Below are 17,115 nucleotides of genomic sequence, written 5' to 3' on the forward strand. Positions count from 1 at the left end.
AGGAACGTCTGGCCCGGCCCTGCGGCCAATGAGCTCCCTCCAGGGGCAGGCGCCTGGCCGTGACAACCAGCGGTGCAGCGCAGGCGCCTGGCTCCCGGGAGGAGGGGGGCGGGGAAGAAGCGGGGAGGGGTGGGGGCGGGGGAAGAGAGGGCTCGGGGAGGAGGGGGACAGTGTCCCGGGAGGAGAAGGGTCTTTGGGGAACACAGGAAGTCCGGGTGAGGAGGAGGGGCTCCAGGAGAACCTGTCCATCAGCCGTCTGCTCTTTGACCAGCCCCACACGGCGCCAGGTGTTGGAAGCCGGGGAGGGGCGCTGTCGCAGTGGACATCTGCCTGCAGCTCGCCTCTGATAAGACGGGAACAGCTTAGGTCTCTGAGCAGTCACGATCTTCGTACCTACCTCCCTTACCCCACCACTCACTCGGCAGGTAATTCTCTAAGTGTTCAGGTTGGATCCCCTCCCCGCTTCAAGCTCTCAGCTCAAGTTTCTCCACAAATTTCCACTTCTGCGTGATGAGAAGTCAGAAAGGCTGCGAATTGCTAGGGAAGTGGAGGGTCAGAATGGATACGTTTTGTCTGGCAAATGAATTCGAACTCGAAAGATGTGGAGAGGAAGCCAAGTCGTTCAGGTACTAACTTCCGTCCCTGTTCTTAAATGCCTGAGATGCCTCCACAGGCTGGCTTATTTTAATTCTGGTTCTGATGTGTGCCCCTTGCTAAAGCAGTCCTCAGAAGACTGCTCCTGAGGTCCAGCCTCCACCTCCTATCTGAGCTGCATAATTGGGCTGGATTCCTTCTATTACTGACTGCTGAACTTGGACAAAAGAACCAGATTCCGCTCCCCCCCCCCACCCCCGCCCAGTTTTTCTAACTGGAAGCTCAAAATTTGGATCAGTCTCTAGAGAAACCTACCAAAAAAACCAAACCAAAACAAAAAACCCCACCCACTAGTCATGCTCTCTCCGTGGTACTGAAGCCACACTTCCAACCGTTAGTCACTAATAGGTACCTCAATCGTTTGTTTTGAGGTTACAGTAACAACCCCTTTCAGCTTGAGTTGGTTCTAGTACTAAAAATTACTAGTACTAAATATGGGTTCTAGAACTAAAAAATTTCTTTGACTCCCAATGGTAACTTTCTACGAATTTACATAGGCATAAAATTGAACCAGGTTCTTTATTCTTAGTTTTCGTACAAGGGTGGCAGACCTTTGAAAAGTTACTTATTATTTTAGCGCACTGGAACGTATCTGTTTATTCTTGCACTGCGCCAGGCTTAGGTGGAGAAACAGTGGCCAGACCAGAAAACGCTAGGCTGAATGCCACGCTCTTGGAACTACATTTCCCACAAAGCGGGACTACAACTCCCATGAGCCCCCGAGAGTGCCCGGGAGACGCAAACTGACAGTTTCCTGTCTCGCGAAAAGCCTCCTCGCAGACACCGGAAGGTAAGTGTGGGCTTTTAGGAGTGGGTGGTTTTCTGGATTTTACAAAGAGGAATGGGCAAATGGACGAATAGTTGGACTTTTCTCTCTTGCGAGTCTCCTTTTCATACCTTGACCTTCTCAGAAAAGTGCCAGTATATGGGAGTGGGCTCTCGTTTAAGAAACTGTGTTTGTGTTTCTTGGAGCGCCTGGCGGAAACTCGCAGCATGAGGGTTCTGAGAGGGCCCTTGGACTGTGAATCCTCTGCTGCCTCTGTGAGAATTGTTTGCCCATAAAACATAATACTGTTAAAGGTCGCTATCCCAGTAGGTTGTGGGGTGGGAGAAAGGCGTGGCGACAATTGTCGTTTGGGGATTGCTTTCCAATATTAATGATCACAGGTTCTCGGTCTCTGATTCCGTGGGTATTAGCGCTCCTCCCCTCATTGGCTTAAAATAAAATGTATCATGGGAATGCCCTTTCTACTACTCCACTAGTTATTAATATTTTCGAGACTGAAACCGTTTGAACTTCTAAAAATGTGTTGAAACTAGCGACGCTGTTTTCGTGTTTCGGGCAATGCTTGGCGCAGGCACCCACACCTGCCCCCTTTGTGGTAATTCCGCGGCCCCCTTCCGGGAGTTAGACGTCTGCCGGGGACCGACGGCACCCCTCCCTGAGACGGGAATGGTCTGCTGGAGGAAGCACTGTACTGACTCGGGAGTCGGGCTCAAGTCCTCCTTTTGCTACAGAGCTTACGAGCCCGCACCAGACTAGTTCTTTGGTTAAATAAGGGTTGAACTAGATAATCACTTTGGAAACTTTCCGATTTGGTCATTCTGGTCTTTGAAATACATAGAAAGTAAGTCACTGGAGCATGGGCTGTAATTTGCATGCAAAATGTCATGTGGCTTTTAACTTCTTAAAAAGTATAAAGTAAAAATGACCTTTAATCCCACTACCCGGTGTTAGGTTTTGATCTCTCCTTGTGCTTTGTGTGTGTGGATGTAGGACTGAGGTCATACTGCATTGTCTGCAACCTATTTGTTCATTAATTGGCATCTTTCCATTAGCTTCCCATGATTTCCAATGACTAATGTTCTATTTAATCGCCTATAGTATAACTTGCCGTTTTAGCTTATTTGCTGTTAATACATCCTACACATGCATATATCTTTGAACCACTGATTTTCTTATTTCAGTGATAAATGCCTAGCAGTGGAACTGGATAAGTGAATGATGTAGCTTAAATGTTATGGAGAAAATCTATTTTAGCAGAGAAGTCAAGGTTATTCCTTTTTATGTCACACAGCCATTTTTCTTTGAAAGAGCAAACTATCTCTGCTATCACTCTTCTGTCTTCGGACGTTAAAACTGACAAGCCGCAGCTTGTAGATGTTCCTCACTGGAGTAGAATCATCGAGAACAAGGAGATCCAATTTAAGGTGAGCAGAATTTGTGTTTGGTGTGTACACAAATAGCCCGGATTCATTTTGGTACTGATGCTGCATCCGGTTCCAGATGTAAGCAGTTTGAAGTTCTCTTGCAGAAAGGGAATAGCCTTCAAGTGACGGGCATCATTTCTAAGACAACCTAGTGGCACATTATAAAAGCATGGAATTCTATAAGTAGCAAGTGGAGGGCAGTATATTTAAATAATATGGAAACAGAACAGTCTAGAACTCTGTCATACAGGGCTGTTGAGCATATGTTAAAGAGTGGATATCAGTGTTTACCAGTGTTGGTAGCTGTGCCGTTGCCTCTCCTCTCCCCATAGGTGTGGGTGTGTGAAGAGCAGGTTTTGCTCCTTCCCTGTGGCTCTCTCATCATTTAGGGGCAAGAGTATGATGGGAGTACAATTGGAAGCAAAATCATAACCCAGCTTTGAAATCATCTTACTTTGGGAAGTATTTAAGTAAAAATAAGGGCAAGTCCACAAATGTGCAACATTCTTTAATGGATAAGCTTAACGCCCAGCAACTTTAAAAACACACTAATTAAAACAGCAACTCGCCTTGGCCAAAGGTAAAAAGAGTACAGGACCGAAACAGTGCTCACTGATTTTGCTCACTCGTCTGTCAGGTAGAAAGAGCAGGTCTATTTTTCTTCCTCTGCCATGACTCTGCTCGGGCTCCCACATTGTTTCTACTTAAATAAAAGGAAAGATGTAGAGTACCAGGTTGTACCATCATGTTGAACGGAGACACAGGTTTTAAAAAAGCCTTAAGAAGGAGAAAGGGGAGAGGGAAGCTTCCTGGGCATGACACCATTTGCAAGGTCACAACGAATACCCCAGCGGAGGGCAGACCTTTTCTTCTCAGTGGGTACAAGATAGTTGTTTGGGACGTATATGTGCTGAGGCTTGGGTTGGGGTTCGGCTCTCTGACAAAGCATCTGTTCTCGGACGCCCCACCGTAATTCCTTCCTGTGGTCCTCACCAGGTAACCGTATCGAGTCCCAGTCTCGTTTGTACTCAAAATAGCGGGCCACCCGGTCGATCTTGCCCCGGTTTCGGCTTAACTGATCCAGCCTTGGGAGAATAAAGGACTTGGGTCGGCTGGCAACGATCAGGTCTTGTTCATAAGCTGGAGGGCCCATCTCTTCTCTTCGCAGATAGCAAGTGAGCTGATCTTGAGAAATTCCTTGGTATTCATGTGGTAGATTAAATTTTTCTGGAACATCAACAGGGGATTCCCTGTCTTTCTGGAACTGCAGGTTCATCAACCTTTGTCTTAAGTCCCAGAGATCCATGTCACTTTCTGTACCAGTCTCTGATTCACTGATAATTGACTCATCTGTCACTAATACTTCCCCATCCGGCTTCCTACGCAGCACCTTTCTCTTCATCACTGGCTTCCGGAGTCTTTGGGAGGCCTCCGAGGCTGTTTCTGCAGTGACGTTACTTTTTGCATGTGGGTACTGCAGGTGCGCAGGAAGAGGGGGTCGCCTTCCTGGGGTTACTGAGGCTTTGCTGTAGGGATCATACTGGGTAGACTGGGCCTCTCTCCTGGCATCACCCTCACCCTGCCCTGCACAGATGTGGGTGAAGGCTGTCGCAGCTGCTAACATTCGTTCTTCTGGATCCATATTGGCCCATTTTTGTCCACTAGGCCCCATGAGTTCCTCCATGGCTTCCCCTAGACTGTAGGACCTTCTGCAAGAGAAAACGCTGATCAGTTTTCTAATAATAAATTCCCAGCCCACAAATTGTTCACTCCCCTCTTGTCTGTTATTCTGTAGCAGTGACATGAAGAAAGAATGGCTAAGGCAATCATAACTACAAGTTACATAATAAAATGTAGCTGGTACAGGAATGGTTTTTTGTGGGGAGGGGCATTAACTCAGTTCTGGAGAAGCTATTACCTGGTTTCATGTCCACTCTCTTCTTATTTACTCCCACCTTCTACTACCTAGTAGTTCACCTTTAGGGCCTGCTAAGACGGGACAGGGGAGTTCTGGCATAAGGAGAGCCTGAGACTCCATGATATGGGGCATAATACCTAATGTACATTATGCACATGTACATAATGTACATTTGTGCTGAGAGGGACACTTCATGTATCCAGCATTATTCTGTGTGCTTTACATTCACCAGTTCCTGCAGTCCACACAACTGTGGGACAGGTACTCTGATGATCTCCTTTCACAGACGAGTGAGACGAGGCATACAGACATGAGGTGACTTAGCCCACGGTTGCACAGGTAGTAAGCTGCATAGAATTCCAATGTATGGATGTACTGTAATTTTTAAAATACTCCATGATTGATTTATTTTAGGCTTATAGTCATTTGCTGTTAAAAAAAAAAGATTACAGCGAGTATCTTACGAATTTTTACATACTTGTGCAAGCATAGGTGTATGTTAAATTTCTAGAAGGGGAACAGGTGGGTCAAAAGGTACGTGTGTGCTCAGTTTTGACGGCTGTCACCAAATGCCTCCTAAAGAAGTGGTGCCAATAGTGTGTTACGGAGCTGCTTCCTCCATTCCTCTTCCGATGCGGGGTGCTATCAAATTCCCAGTCTTTGCAGTTTGTTTGGTTTTAAAAAAAAAAAAGGGTTCTCATATAAATTTGGCGTTCATTTAAACTGAATAAAATTCAGCGTGTTTTCATACATTTATAAGCTTTTACCCCCTCCTCTTGGTGTAAAATGCTTGTCCTTTTCCCACTTACCCATCGGGTTGTTGGGACTTTTGCTTATTCATTTTTATATTAAAACTGATTTATATATCCATGAAGTACTTATATATTAAGGAAGTTGAAGTTTGCCTCTTACCATCATTAATTTTTTTTCGTCTGACTTTATTTTTTACTGGAGGAAACTTTTCCTTTTGGGTAGTCATATTTTGGTTTGCTACAGTGTCTGTGTCCCTGTGGTGTTTAACTTAGAAATGCCTTTACCGCTCCAAGATGTTAAGAGAGTTATTTCATGTATTCTTCTAGGGCTTTTACAGTTTCACTTTTAATTGAAATTTTAATTTTTCATAGATATAGAAACTCAAAGGGCAAAACACTAGATGAGTTACCTGAACTTGGAAAACACAGTCAGCCTCAGAGCAGAGGTAGAAATGATCTTCTATTACTAACGTAATGATCAGCCATAGGCTGTCTAGTACCGTCCTTAAGGATGCAGTACAGTTGTCCTCAGGTTACTGAAATATGCCGGGAGTTTCAACACTGATATTTAAATTACATCATCTAACTTTTCTAACTGCTAGAGGTACAGAGAACTTTTTTCAAAACATGCATTAAATTTGACTTTAAAAAAGGATCATTCTGTTTCGTTACCTTCTTTCTGCCATCAAAATTGCTTAAAGTGGGGAAATCTTGACTCCAGGTTCTACTTGCAATATAAAGCACAATCATCGACAGATGTCTTCAATGAGACCAGCTTCTATCGCACCACCTTCAAGACAGAACTGAGTGTTAGATGACAGAACACACAAGCCACTGATTTCATCTGAGGTCCTGAAAGCAACACTCACGGTAGACGTGTATGTTCTGTATCAACAGATCTCCATTAGAAAGATCACACAAATGTAATGAGAAGTCAAAAGGAAATGTCTTAGGGGAAAAATATCAGTAACATTAGTCCTTAATCATCTCAGCAAATGAACAACAGAAACATGAAATCTACAACTGATTTTTCTAAATTCTATTTAAACCTTAACAATGGCAGCTGATTATTTTTGATACTAGTTTTCTTTCTGAATTGGCCACCCCAGATGGAAAAGATTAGTATCTGGATGGTCAACCTGTAACAATTAAGGTAATGCTTGTGTCCTGGGAAAAGCAAAGGGACCAGCACTGAGTCCTTTTACTCTCTTCGCAGGTGGTGTGGACCCCACATGATGCACGTGTTCCTGGGGTTGTCTTGTCATGGCTGAAAACGACACTGACAGAACCCAGACTGACAGACTCCTAAAAAGAGTACAAGAACTGGAGCAGGAGGTACAAAGACTTAGAAAAGAACGGGCCAACACCAAGGATTCGAATATCAGAGAAAGCTCTTCGGGAGCCGGGAAGGCTAAGCGTGCGTTTGATTTCAGCGCTCACGGGCGGAGGCACGTAGCCCTGAAGATAGCCTATCTGGGCTGGGGATACCAGGGCTTTGCCAGCCAGGAAAACACAAACAATACAGTTGAGGAGAAACTGTTTGAGGCTCTGACCAAGACTCGACTAGTGGAAAGCAGACAGACATCCAACTATCACCGGTGCGGGCGAACAGACAAAGGGGTTAGTGCCTTCGGTCAGGTAAGAGTCACTGCGCTGTTTCTCAAAGCAGGTGACACCGATATATTCCAGGTGTCCATACTGAGGATCCAGATGATGTGTATCTTAACACAGTATCTTTCTCTGATTCCACAGGTGATTTCTCTTGACCTTCGGTCTCACTTCCCAAAGGACAGGGATTCAGAGGATTTTAACGTAAAAAACGGAGTCAGCGATGCTGCTAAAGAGATCCGTTATACTCACATCCTCAATCGCGTGCTGCCTCCAGACATCCGAGTGCTGGCCTGGGCCCCTGTGGAACCTAGCTTCAGTGCTAGGTTCAGCTGTCTGGAGCGGACGTACCGCTACTTTTTCCCTCGAGCAGATTTAGACATTGTGACCATGAACTGTGCGGCTCACAAGTATGTTGGCACACACGACTTTAGGAACCTGTGTAAAATGGATGTAGCTAACGGAGTGATTAATTTTCAAAGGACTATTCTGTCTGCTGAAGTGAAGCTCGTGGGCCAGAGCCTGGCTGAGGACGGATGGCAAGAACCTTTCCAGTTATGTCAGTTTGAAGTGACTGGCCAGGCGTTCCTTTACCATCAAGTCCGCTGCATGATGGCGGTCCTTTTTCTAATTGGCCAAGGAATGGAGAAGCCAGAGATTATCGATGAGCTGCTAAACGTAGAGAAAAATCCCCAGAAACCTCAATACAGGTAAATTTGAAAAATAGTAACAAAACAGCTATTGCCCTAAATTATTTTAAAATATATTCTAACATATCTTTCTCTCTCCACAGTTGTTTCAATAACTAAGTTACTGAATCTTTCTTCATGAAGCTTTTAGTCTAACTTCTAGAATGTCATGAACACATGGGAGGGAGCTGTATCTTTGAATGAATTTCCTTCTGTTTCCTGTCCATCCCAGTAGTAATAAACAGGTGTTTGGACCAGGCCCTTAAGTAAAAGCACATTTGTTTCTATAATTTTTCCCCCTTGAATTTACCTTAAGAGGTGTTAGGTTCTGCTCAAGTTAAACAGTGGTCATTCAAACTACTCATATTAAATCTTGCTCCCTCTGTATTATGGAGCCATCACGCCACTGCACGTTGGGATTATTCCTAGTTCTCAGTTGCTGAAATGGTAGGAAAAGTAGGGAACTTTGTCGGCTTTCCTTCTGAGAGCAGCTGAGGTCAGACAGACCAATAATTCATTCCCAAGTAGTGAAATCTGTAAGTTAGTTTTTACCTCAAACTACATGGAAGTTTGGAAAAACACCGTCAACTCTTTTTAATTTTATGGCCAATATTGGCCAATTTTATGGCTCCACTGAGTGGAGCCCAGTCAACTCACTTCTAGGTGACCTGATACCACTGAAATTTACCCTGATATAGATCAAGCCCAGTCAGTTGACTCCTGGGTTTTTTGTTTGGTTGTTTTGTTTTTTTTTAGTGATAATGTTGTACAAGGTTAGGGATAGTGTTGTATTTTCTTACCTGTTAGATACTTAATATTGACAAAGTCTCCCCCTCCTTTTAACACAACTAACCCTGTTTTTCAAGAAGTGTTAGGTGGCTGCTGTGTGTACTCATACTGTTTTGTCTCTCTCTCTCTCTAGTATGGCTGTAGAATTTCCTCTGGTCTTATACGACTGTAAGTTTGAAAATATCAAGTGGATCTATGACCGGGAGGTTCAGGAGTTCAATGTCACCCATCTGCAGCAACAGTGGGCAAATCAAGCTGTGAAGACTCACCTGCTGTACAGTATGCTGCAAGGCCTCGACTCCGTTGCAGTGCCCTGTGGGACAGGTACGGCAGGGCAATCCGCCGGTGGAATTACTTACCAGAACCACGTTATACAGGGTCATGGGGAGGTAGGTGCGTACGAAGTTTGGAGGGGATTCTGTGGTGGTCAAGTACCCGTGTAATGACTGGCTGTATGTATTTGTTGTAGGAACAGAGGCGGAAGGAGTGATAGAATGGAGAAGTGTTAAGCCCCCTGTCATAAAGCACACCAGTGCCTTTGTAGAAGGGGTGAAAATGCGCACATACAAGCCCCTAATGGACCGTCCCAAATGCCAAGGACTGGAGTCCCGGATTCAGCATTGTGTACGTAGGGGACGCATCGAGTACCCGCGCTTATTCAACGAGACAGAAACAAAAGCCAAAAGGGAATGTAACGACACACTAGAGGAAGAAAATACTGCTTTGGAGAAACCAACAAAGAGAGTCTGTGTTGATGCGGAAATTAAAAGCATCATTTAACCACAGGAAACTCACCAGGATCTAGGAGGCAACAACTAGCTAACGATAGGTGCGTAGGAAGGAAATACAGTATTTACTGCAGTGAGTCCTAGAATTCAAATGATCAGCTCTTAAAAAAAAAAAAAGGGAAACCGAAAAGATCACAGGCCCCACTTCAGGAAGTTCTTGCCTGAAAAGCAGATCAATTCTCTCGTTCCTGTCCAAAGGGATTCAGAGACGGAAGAAGCAAGTGTGAAGTGGAGATTGTTTACACACACCGAAACCTGGGCCCTGTGTGCAGTGTGTTAAAGCGCGCCTGCAAGTGTCTACTTTGCCATGCTATCCTTTTAAAAAGCAAGTAAGATGTTCACTACCCATGTGAGTTTGCATAGAGAACACTGCCTCAGTGTCTTATTTTCTAGGACAAATTAAAAAAATTAAATTTAGTCAGTTAAAAGATTTTACTTATTTATTTTTCAGAGAGGGGAAGGGAGGGAGAAAGAGAAGAAGAGAAACAATGTGTGGTTGCCTCTCACACACCCCTACTGGGGACCTGGCCCACACCCCAGGCATGTGCCCTGGACTGGGAGTTGACCCTTTGATTCACAGGCTGGCACTCAACCACTGAGCCACACCACCCAGGGTTCAGTCAGTTCAATATTTGATAAATTGGTGCAGTGCCAGGCACAATACTAGGTGACAGTGACCTCAGTGAGGTACAGCATCTCCTACAAAGCCTAGCAGTCTGGTGCTGTGTGAGCCACAAGTGGTCTCTGCTGCGTGTTTTTTCTCCAACCTTTTACACACGTAAAAAACATGGTTGGCCCACAGGCCATGGAGTTTGCCAACCCCTGGTCTAGTGGTTTAAGGAAAGCTCTCACAGAACCTAAGCTAAAGCTTGCAGAGCAGATGGGAGCCAGCTGAAGTGGAGACAGAGCAGCAGGGCTTTAACGTAGCTCAGGCAGAGATGCAATTTGTGTAAAGATGACCACATTGCTTTCAGGTAACTGTAAATGTGTAGTATGGTTTGAGAGTGACAACAGCAGTCTAGAAAGGTAAGCAAGGGTCATGTCTGTAGAGCCTTGCAGGCCTTCCTAAAAAGGCTTAGGTTTTTATCTTGAGGCACCCCTGAAAAAAAAAAAATTAGAAGCCAGAATTGCGCAGTGTATACTGTGGACCAAAAGAAGAGGGCAAGCTAGTGGGACCAAGTGGAGGCTGTTGGAGTAATCCTGAAAGTAATGGCCTAGACTAGATCTGTTGTAAAAGGAACAGACAGGAGTACAGGAATTTGAGATTAGGAAAGGGTCAACAGGGCTTGTGGTGAATGAATGGGAGGCTCAAGAATAAGGAGGCTTTCAGAACTTCCAGGTTTCAGATTTGAAGCCCATCTGAAACAGCAACATGGATGGACCTGGAGAAGACTATGCTAAGTGAACTGTCAAACAGAGAAAGACAAATGCCATGTGACTTCACTTACATGTAGAATCTAAAGAACAAAATGAACAAACCAACAAAGCAGAAACAGACTCACAGATGCAGAGAACACACTCAGGGTTGCCAAATGGAAAGGGGTGGGGAGACTGGGTGGAAAAGGGGAGGGACTAAGAAGCTACAGAGCAGTCACATGGATGTACAGGGAATGCAGACAATAAAACTGGAATAACTGGTGCCAGGTGGGTACCAGAATAATCAGGGGGTCACTTGGTAAATTATACCATTGTCTGACCACCATGCTGTACACCTGAACAAATATAATATTGAATGTCAACTGTAACTGAAAAATAAAAGTAACAAATCATTCCTGATTTTTGAAAATCAACTCTGAAGAAACGATACATGGAACAAAAAGCACTAAAAAGTCATGCTTGGGAGTCTGCAGATGCAAAGAGTAGAGGATCGGGGCTTAATCTCCTTCAGGTTTACCTAGGTTACACTGTCAAATCTAGAGTCAGATTTTAGTGGCATCATCCTTGGTAGTTAACGACAGAAAACAACTCAGGACAACCATCATGGAAGAAGCAAGCGAGAAGTCCCAAAATTTAACTTTGCCAATTACTTCACTGATGTGAGGTAATATTTATATAAATTCCCCAGGCTCTGAGCACGGTAGGGACCAAATGTCAGAAGTAGGGCTTACATCTTACTTTCTCCACTGTAAAGCGGAAGGAATTATTTCAATAGGTTTTGAACTGTAAATGAGATTTTATTTGTCAATAAATATATATAAACAAAACAGCTTTTCAATGTTCCTGCAAGATAAAGATGAGCAGAAAACAAGGTAGGGGCAGAAATGGAGTAAGACTGAACAAGGAGGAATCCCAACACGAAAGCTGAAGAGAGTCTTCTGTGTTCTATAATATAGAGCAGCGATTGCCCACCTTTTTCATCTCATGGCACATACAAACTAATTAAAATTCTGCAGCACACCAAAAAATGTTTTTTGCTGACCTGACAAAAAAATAAGTATTATTTTGATTTATTCACACCAGGTGGCTACTGCTGTGTTTGCTGTTGTCATTTTTGTATTTAACAAAGGGAGAAGAGGTCAATGTCCCTGACTAGTCAGGTATTGCATGGTTTAAAATTCTTGTGCCCTGGCTGGCGTGACTCGGTGGACTGAGCGCCAGACTGCAAACCAAGAGGACACCAGTTCGATTCCCAGTCAGGGCATGTGCCTGGGTTGCAAGCCAGGTCCCCATTTGGGGGTGTGTGAGAGGCAACTGATAAATGTTTCTCTCCCTCCCTTCCCCTCTCTAAAAAAAAGAAAAAAATTCTTGTGCTACAGTGCTTGGGTTGAAAATCACTGCTCTACAGTACTGGAAGCACTGGAAAAATCTGTAGAGCAGTGATTTTCATGTACATATTCCTTTATTTACATTTAAATTAGAGCACACTCCTGTTTTTGAACATATGAGGGTAGGTGTTTACAAATAATAAAACCTAAACTTTAATATGGTCCGTAGGTAACTGTCAGTTCTTTGTATTAAAAAGAAGCACTTGCTAATATAAAGACCTGATTGATAATCCTTTCTCTTAGAAGGAAACTTTCATACAGAGGCTAGAAGACCTTTTATTTCATGAATAATTATAGACAATATTAACGAAACACCCTACAGTACCCTCCCTTCAAAAATCTTAAGCAATTGGTATCCTATATAGGTAGTTTCAAGTGAAAGGATTTGGAGGGTGGAGGGGGTAGGTGGGGTCGGTGCCTAGATTCCAGCCATTACAGGGAGGCTACTGTAGAGTTAAAACACATTCTTCACCTCTGGGGAGTCAGATACAGCTTAAAGATCCAAATATTAGAACAAAACAATAGAAAAAAATACCCCAAAAAGGAACCCTAACTGAAAGAGTCAACAAATGGGGAGATATTTGTACCAGGTTCCAAATCACTAATTCAAATTCCTCTTAGCTGATAAAAAGGTACACACACCCACAGAATAAAGAAAAGACAGATGATTTACCAAAGGAATAACAGGAAAAGATGTTTAGTCTCATTAATAATGCAAATAAACACATTAGCACATCCTTCTACATTGGTAAAATGTTCAGTACCCTGTGCTGGTCAGTGTGTGGAGAAAAGAGCAACCTCGCACTGGATGTGTGTGTGGGTGGGTGGGATGGACAGGGGGCATAAATTTTTCTAGAGCACAGTTTGTCATTATGAATCAGAATTTAAACTGTGCCATAATTTCTAAACCATCATCCACTTCCAGGAACTATTCTAAGGAGACAAACTGGGTAAGAATGCAAACGATTATGCATACGAATAACCACTACCATGCTATTCTATGATGATGAAGGAACTGGAAGATAAACATCCGACACTAGGGGATCGGTTAGATAATGTAAGTCACAGTGCAGCCATAGCAAGAAAGTCCATGCATGCATTAAAAGTGGTAATACATATCTATATTTGACAGATGTGTTCCTAAAATATTACTAAGGCATAATCTGTTTTTTAAATAAATGTTTTATTATGTCCAAAATATAGTTACATAGAAACACATTTCCTAAGTCTAATCATGTAAATATATATCCATAATGAAGAGGTTTGCATTAAATCCAAATGTGAAATTTTGGGGCTGATGGAATTTCTAGTTCCATTTTTCTTTATACATACCTAATACTGCTCGATTTACTTATGAAAACTATGAGACTGTGTAATTTTTATAACCGAGGGGGAAAGGTTATTTTCATTCTATGGTAGGACGGTGGGGTTGAATTTCACGCTCCATCCTAACACCACAAAGAGTTTTCGCGCACGGTTACACCCATTAGTTCACTAATGTTGTCACTAGAGGGTGAGAAGCCTTTTTGGTCCGTTTACAGAAAGACCCGCAGTCCGCACTACCTGGCCCACACCAGGTGTCGCCTGTCTGCGATGCTCGTGGCCTCAGGGAAGACCAGCTCTCTCGCTGCGCCCGTCCACCTGGTCCCTGGCCCGTCCACCTCGCTAAGCCCCGGGCACGCTGATTTAGGGGGCTCTGCCGCCCAGGACCCGCGCGGCGCCTCAACCGGCACTAGAAGAAGCCGCGTACCTGGGCGGTCCCTGTGTCCCGGCTTGGGTCTGCGCGCCAGGGGATCGATACCCCGGCAGGTCGTACTCAGCCCCAACCTCTCCCCAGCAGCCGGCAGCCCTCAAGGCCGGGCTCCACCGCTCTCATCCTACCTTGTTTACCCAAGCAGAAACGATCGCCACCGGGTCCTGTGGCCCCGCAAGTGCCCGTTGGCGTTCCGCAGCTTGCGCAGGCGTACTGTCCTCCCAGCTCAGAGGCCGCCGAGGTTTAAACAACAAGAACCAACTGGCGCCCTCGGTCCTGCCCTCCAGCCCTTCTATTGGTTCTTAGGGTAAACGCCTTCCATTTATACATTCTGATTGGTTTAAATTTTTTGGCCCGCCTCTCAGGCAGGAAGATGTTCGGGATTTGTGGCTGGATTGGGAATGTCCAAACCCCGCGGCATCTAAGCGCGAACCCGGAACCGTTGCTTTGTTGCCCTGCCAACCAGACGCAGAGTAGCGGGACTCTCAAGCCTTTGTAAACCGCGAGGTAGCTGGGCTTTTGGAAAGGCGGCCCCGCCCACCTCAGGACGTTAGTCTTCACGCTTCCCGACTCTGCGCGGCTGAGGGATCGGTGGCGTCGGATGGTTCTCGGTGCGGTCGGAGTTGTGACCCCGATCCCGCCTTTGCGCCTCGGCCAGTCCACCCGAGTCTGACACGCGGGCTCTGTATGAAGGCTCAGAGGCGCGTGGAGGCCTTTCCGAGGCTCACATGCTCTCTGATCTGATGGAGTGCAGTGTCTCCAGTCCCACTAACGCTACTCTCAAACTGAGCTCCTTGCCCAACGACCAACCACTCACCTCCGGTGTTCCTGCGGAATGCTCCCATCTACTCCTTCACTTAGTCTTACTCTTAAAAATATGAACCCGAGAAAAAATGTCTAGTGCTTTGGGATTGCTGAGGATGAGACCTAGAAAAGAAACAGAGTGGAGGTCCCCCCAAAACTCCATAGCCTGGTCGCTGCCCAGAACAGCTGGTCCTCACACAAATAGGCAGATGCTGGTTGACTAATTTACACCGTTTCTTAAATCCAGGATTTAATGAGAGAAAGATGTTTTCCTCTCAATACTTCACGTTGCCTCTTAATCCTCCTTTGTCTCAGGGCCTTTGCATTACCTCTAGGGCACTTTGGGTTTGTTGGAGGAAAGAAACAGAAAGGAGAAAATGATGGAAGTGGTTGTGAAGATGTGAATGGCCCTGCCCCTAAGTCTCCAATGTCCTAACACTAGTGCGCACAGTCTCTTCTTTCCTCGTGAACAAATGTCCCATGATCAGGTTTGGTCATCTATACCTGCATGATTTTTCTCTGGCATTGAATCTCCAGCCAGTCTGTCTCAGGAATTGGAGTAAACAGTCAATTTTCTTACTGATTGCTTTGATCATTGAACATACTCCTTAACACTCTCCCCATTAGTTTCTTGTTAGGTTTCATGTTAGAACTTGATCTCTGAAAACCTCTAATCGATAACTTGTCATATTTCAAGTGGTATCTTGTGTACAACTGAATCATTGTTTATGGTGGATTCTTCATCCTCCAACTTTACCTAGAACTGATTTAATTATTCTCATGGTTCCTTAAATCCCCCAACCCACATCAAGAAATCTTAACCAAGGCCATCTAAAATACAGTATATGGAAGAAAACCCTGTTCTTGCAAACCAAATTGCTTCTTTAAAAAAATCATTAAAGAAAATTTCAAGCATATAAAAAATTGTATGTAATGAAGCCCACGAAGCCCCAGCAACTTCATACCAGGTGGCAACAATTAACTCATGACCAATCTTGTTGTTTCTATATTATATTACTATCCATGTACTTCCTCTTGTATCACTTTGAAGCAAATACCAGGCATCTGAAATCTATAAGTGTTTCAGTACAATTTCTTTTTAAAGGACCTTTTAAAACATAACCACAGTACAATGACCATATCTAAAATATTTCATGTATTTCCTTAATATCATCCAGTGTTCTGCTTTCTACTTGTAATTTTCTTCTTTGCTTCTTTGAATCAAGGTCCAATCAAGTCCATGTGTTGTGATTGGTTGAGATGTCTTTTAAGTTTCTTTTGTTCTATAACTTCTTCCTTCATTTTTGCCCTTGCAATTTATTCCTTGAAGAGAACCATGCTGGTCCCGTGGAGTTTCCCATAATTTGGGTTTTTCTGATTATATCTAAGTGATGTAGTTTAGCCTAGTTGCCTTACCTCTCTTTTTGTAACACAGCTATCTTCCAGACATTCGCCCTCATTATGTCTAGCTGGTTTACTAACCCATCAGCATCTTTACCTATGCTTTAAAATATTACTTTCCACTGGTTATGTCATGCTTAAATTAATCACTCCTTTATGGGATCTGTGCTTACCTCACCCCTTTGTTGACATTTTCAAAGCTCTTCAACTTTAGTCCTCTCTTAGCTAACTCGTCCTATCTCTAACATTTTCCATTTTCCCCTCTTTAAGTCTTCCCCAAACTGGGGAGTGACCCAGGCATAAGGAAAAGCAACAGGAAAACGAACAGCTCTCCTTTGACACTGCTGCCCCCTGCTGTCAGCCTTTTGGTTCAGTCTCTCTCCCCTACTGCTATTGCTCAGTTCCCCAAGTCCCTGATTCTGGATTCGGCCTTTATCAGCATATTCAAATGCTCTTCAAAGGGCGCTGATCTTAGTGGTCAGCTTGAGTTGTTTCACTCAGTCCTTATTCTCTTTTACTTTTTTTTAAGGGTATTTGATAATGTAGTCAGCAAATATTTGTTGAACACTTACGTTAGGTACTGTGCCTTGGTGATTTGATGATGAATAAAAAGACACGATCCCTGCCCTTCTGAAGCTTCCCATCTGATAAGAGAAATTGACATTGGTCAGACAATCCGAAATTATTGTAAACTTACGATTGTGTTCAGTGCTAAGGAGAGGCCAAGGGTCCGATGGAAACATCTAATAATAGGGAGAACTGACTCTGTCACTGAACCAAGAACTGAAGGATAAGTAGGGGAAAGGACATGGAGGGGAGAGATGGGGTGAATGGAGTTTTCTAGGCAGAGGGAAAGGCATATGCGAAAGCCTGTGGGAGTGGAAGCTTGGAGATTCAAGAAATTGAAATAAGACCAGTAAAGAGAAAGAGGGTAACTATGAGACCAGAGAGCTAGGCCACGGCAAAATCATGTAGGTCATGTA

The 17,115-nt window shown here is 44.2% G+C and overlaps 2 protein-coding genes across 6 annotated transcripts; one reads left to right on the forward strand and one right to left on the reverse strand.

Moving 5' to 3' along the window:
- Nucleotides 1–209: 209 nt before the first annotated feature.
- PUS3 (pseudouridine synthase 3) lies at nt 210–11,613 on the forward strand. 4 transcript variants are annotated; one of them, XM_045860300.1, is made up of 7 exons: nt 210–425; nt 1,271–1,444; nt 2,733–2,865; nt 6,752–7,173; nt 7,288–7,853; nt 8,755–9,010; nt 9,091–9,220. In XM_045860300.1, exons 4-7 carry the CDS (start codon nt 6,799–6,801, stop codon nt 9,109–9,111), a joined length of 1,218 nt encoding a protein of 405 aa, XP_045716256.1. In that variant the 5' UTR covers nt 210–425; nt 1,271–1,444; nt 2,733–2,865; nt 6,752–6,798; the 3' UTR covers nt 9,112–9,220. The 4 variants fall into 4 exon arrangements, with proteins under 4 accessions (XP_045716256.1, XP_045716253.1, XP_045716254.1 ...); XM_045860297.1 differs by lacking the exon at nt 210–425 and adding an exon at nt 565–626 and having other exon boundaries at nt 8,755–8,945; nt 9,091–11,613; XM_045860298.1 differs by lacking the exons at nt 210–425; nt 1,271–1,444 and adding an exon at nt 1,644–1,695 and having other exon boundaries at nt 8,755–8,945; nt 9,091–11,613.
- HYLS1 (HYLS1 centriolar and ciliogenesis associated) lies at nt 3,368–14,159 on the reverse strand. 2 transcript variants are annotated; one of them, XM_045860301.1, is made up of 3 exons: nt 14,056–14,159; nt 6,208–6,325; nt 3,368–4,574 (listed from the first exon to the last, which is right to left on the reverse strand). In XM_045860301.1, the coding sequence occupies exons 2-3, from the start codon at nt 6,219–6,221 to the stop codon at nt 3,644–3,646; spliced, it is 945 nt and encodes a 314-aa protein (XP_045716257.1). In that variant the 5' UTR covers nt 6,222–6,325; nt 14,056–14,159; the 3' UTR covers nt 3,368–3,643. The 2 variants fall into 2 exon arrangements, with proteins under 2 accessions (XP_045716257.1, XP_045716258.1); XM_045860302.1 differs by lacking the exon at nt 14,056–14,159 and adding an exon at nt 13,925–14,037.
- Between the last annotated feature and the right edge of the window lie 2,956 nt (nt 14,160–17,115).

This window comes from Phyllostomus hastatus, unplaced genomic scaffold, assembly GCF_019186645.2.
Source record: "Phyllostomus hastatus isolate PE091 unplaced genomic scaffold, TTU_PhHast_1.1 phas_scaffold_193, whole genome shotgun sequence".
NCBI classification, from domain to species: domain Eukaryota; kingdom Metazoa; phylum Chordata; class Mammalia; order Chiroptera; family Phyllostomidae; genus Phyllostomus; species Phyllostomus hastatus.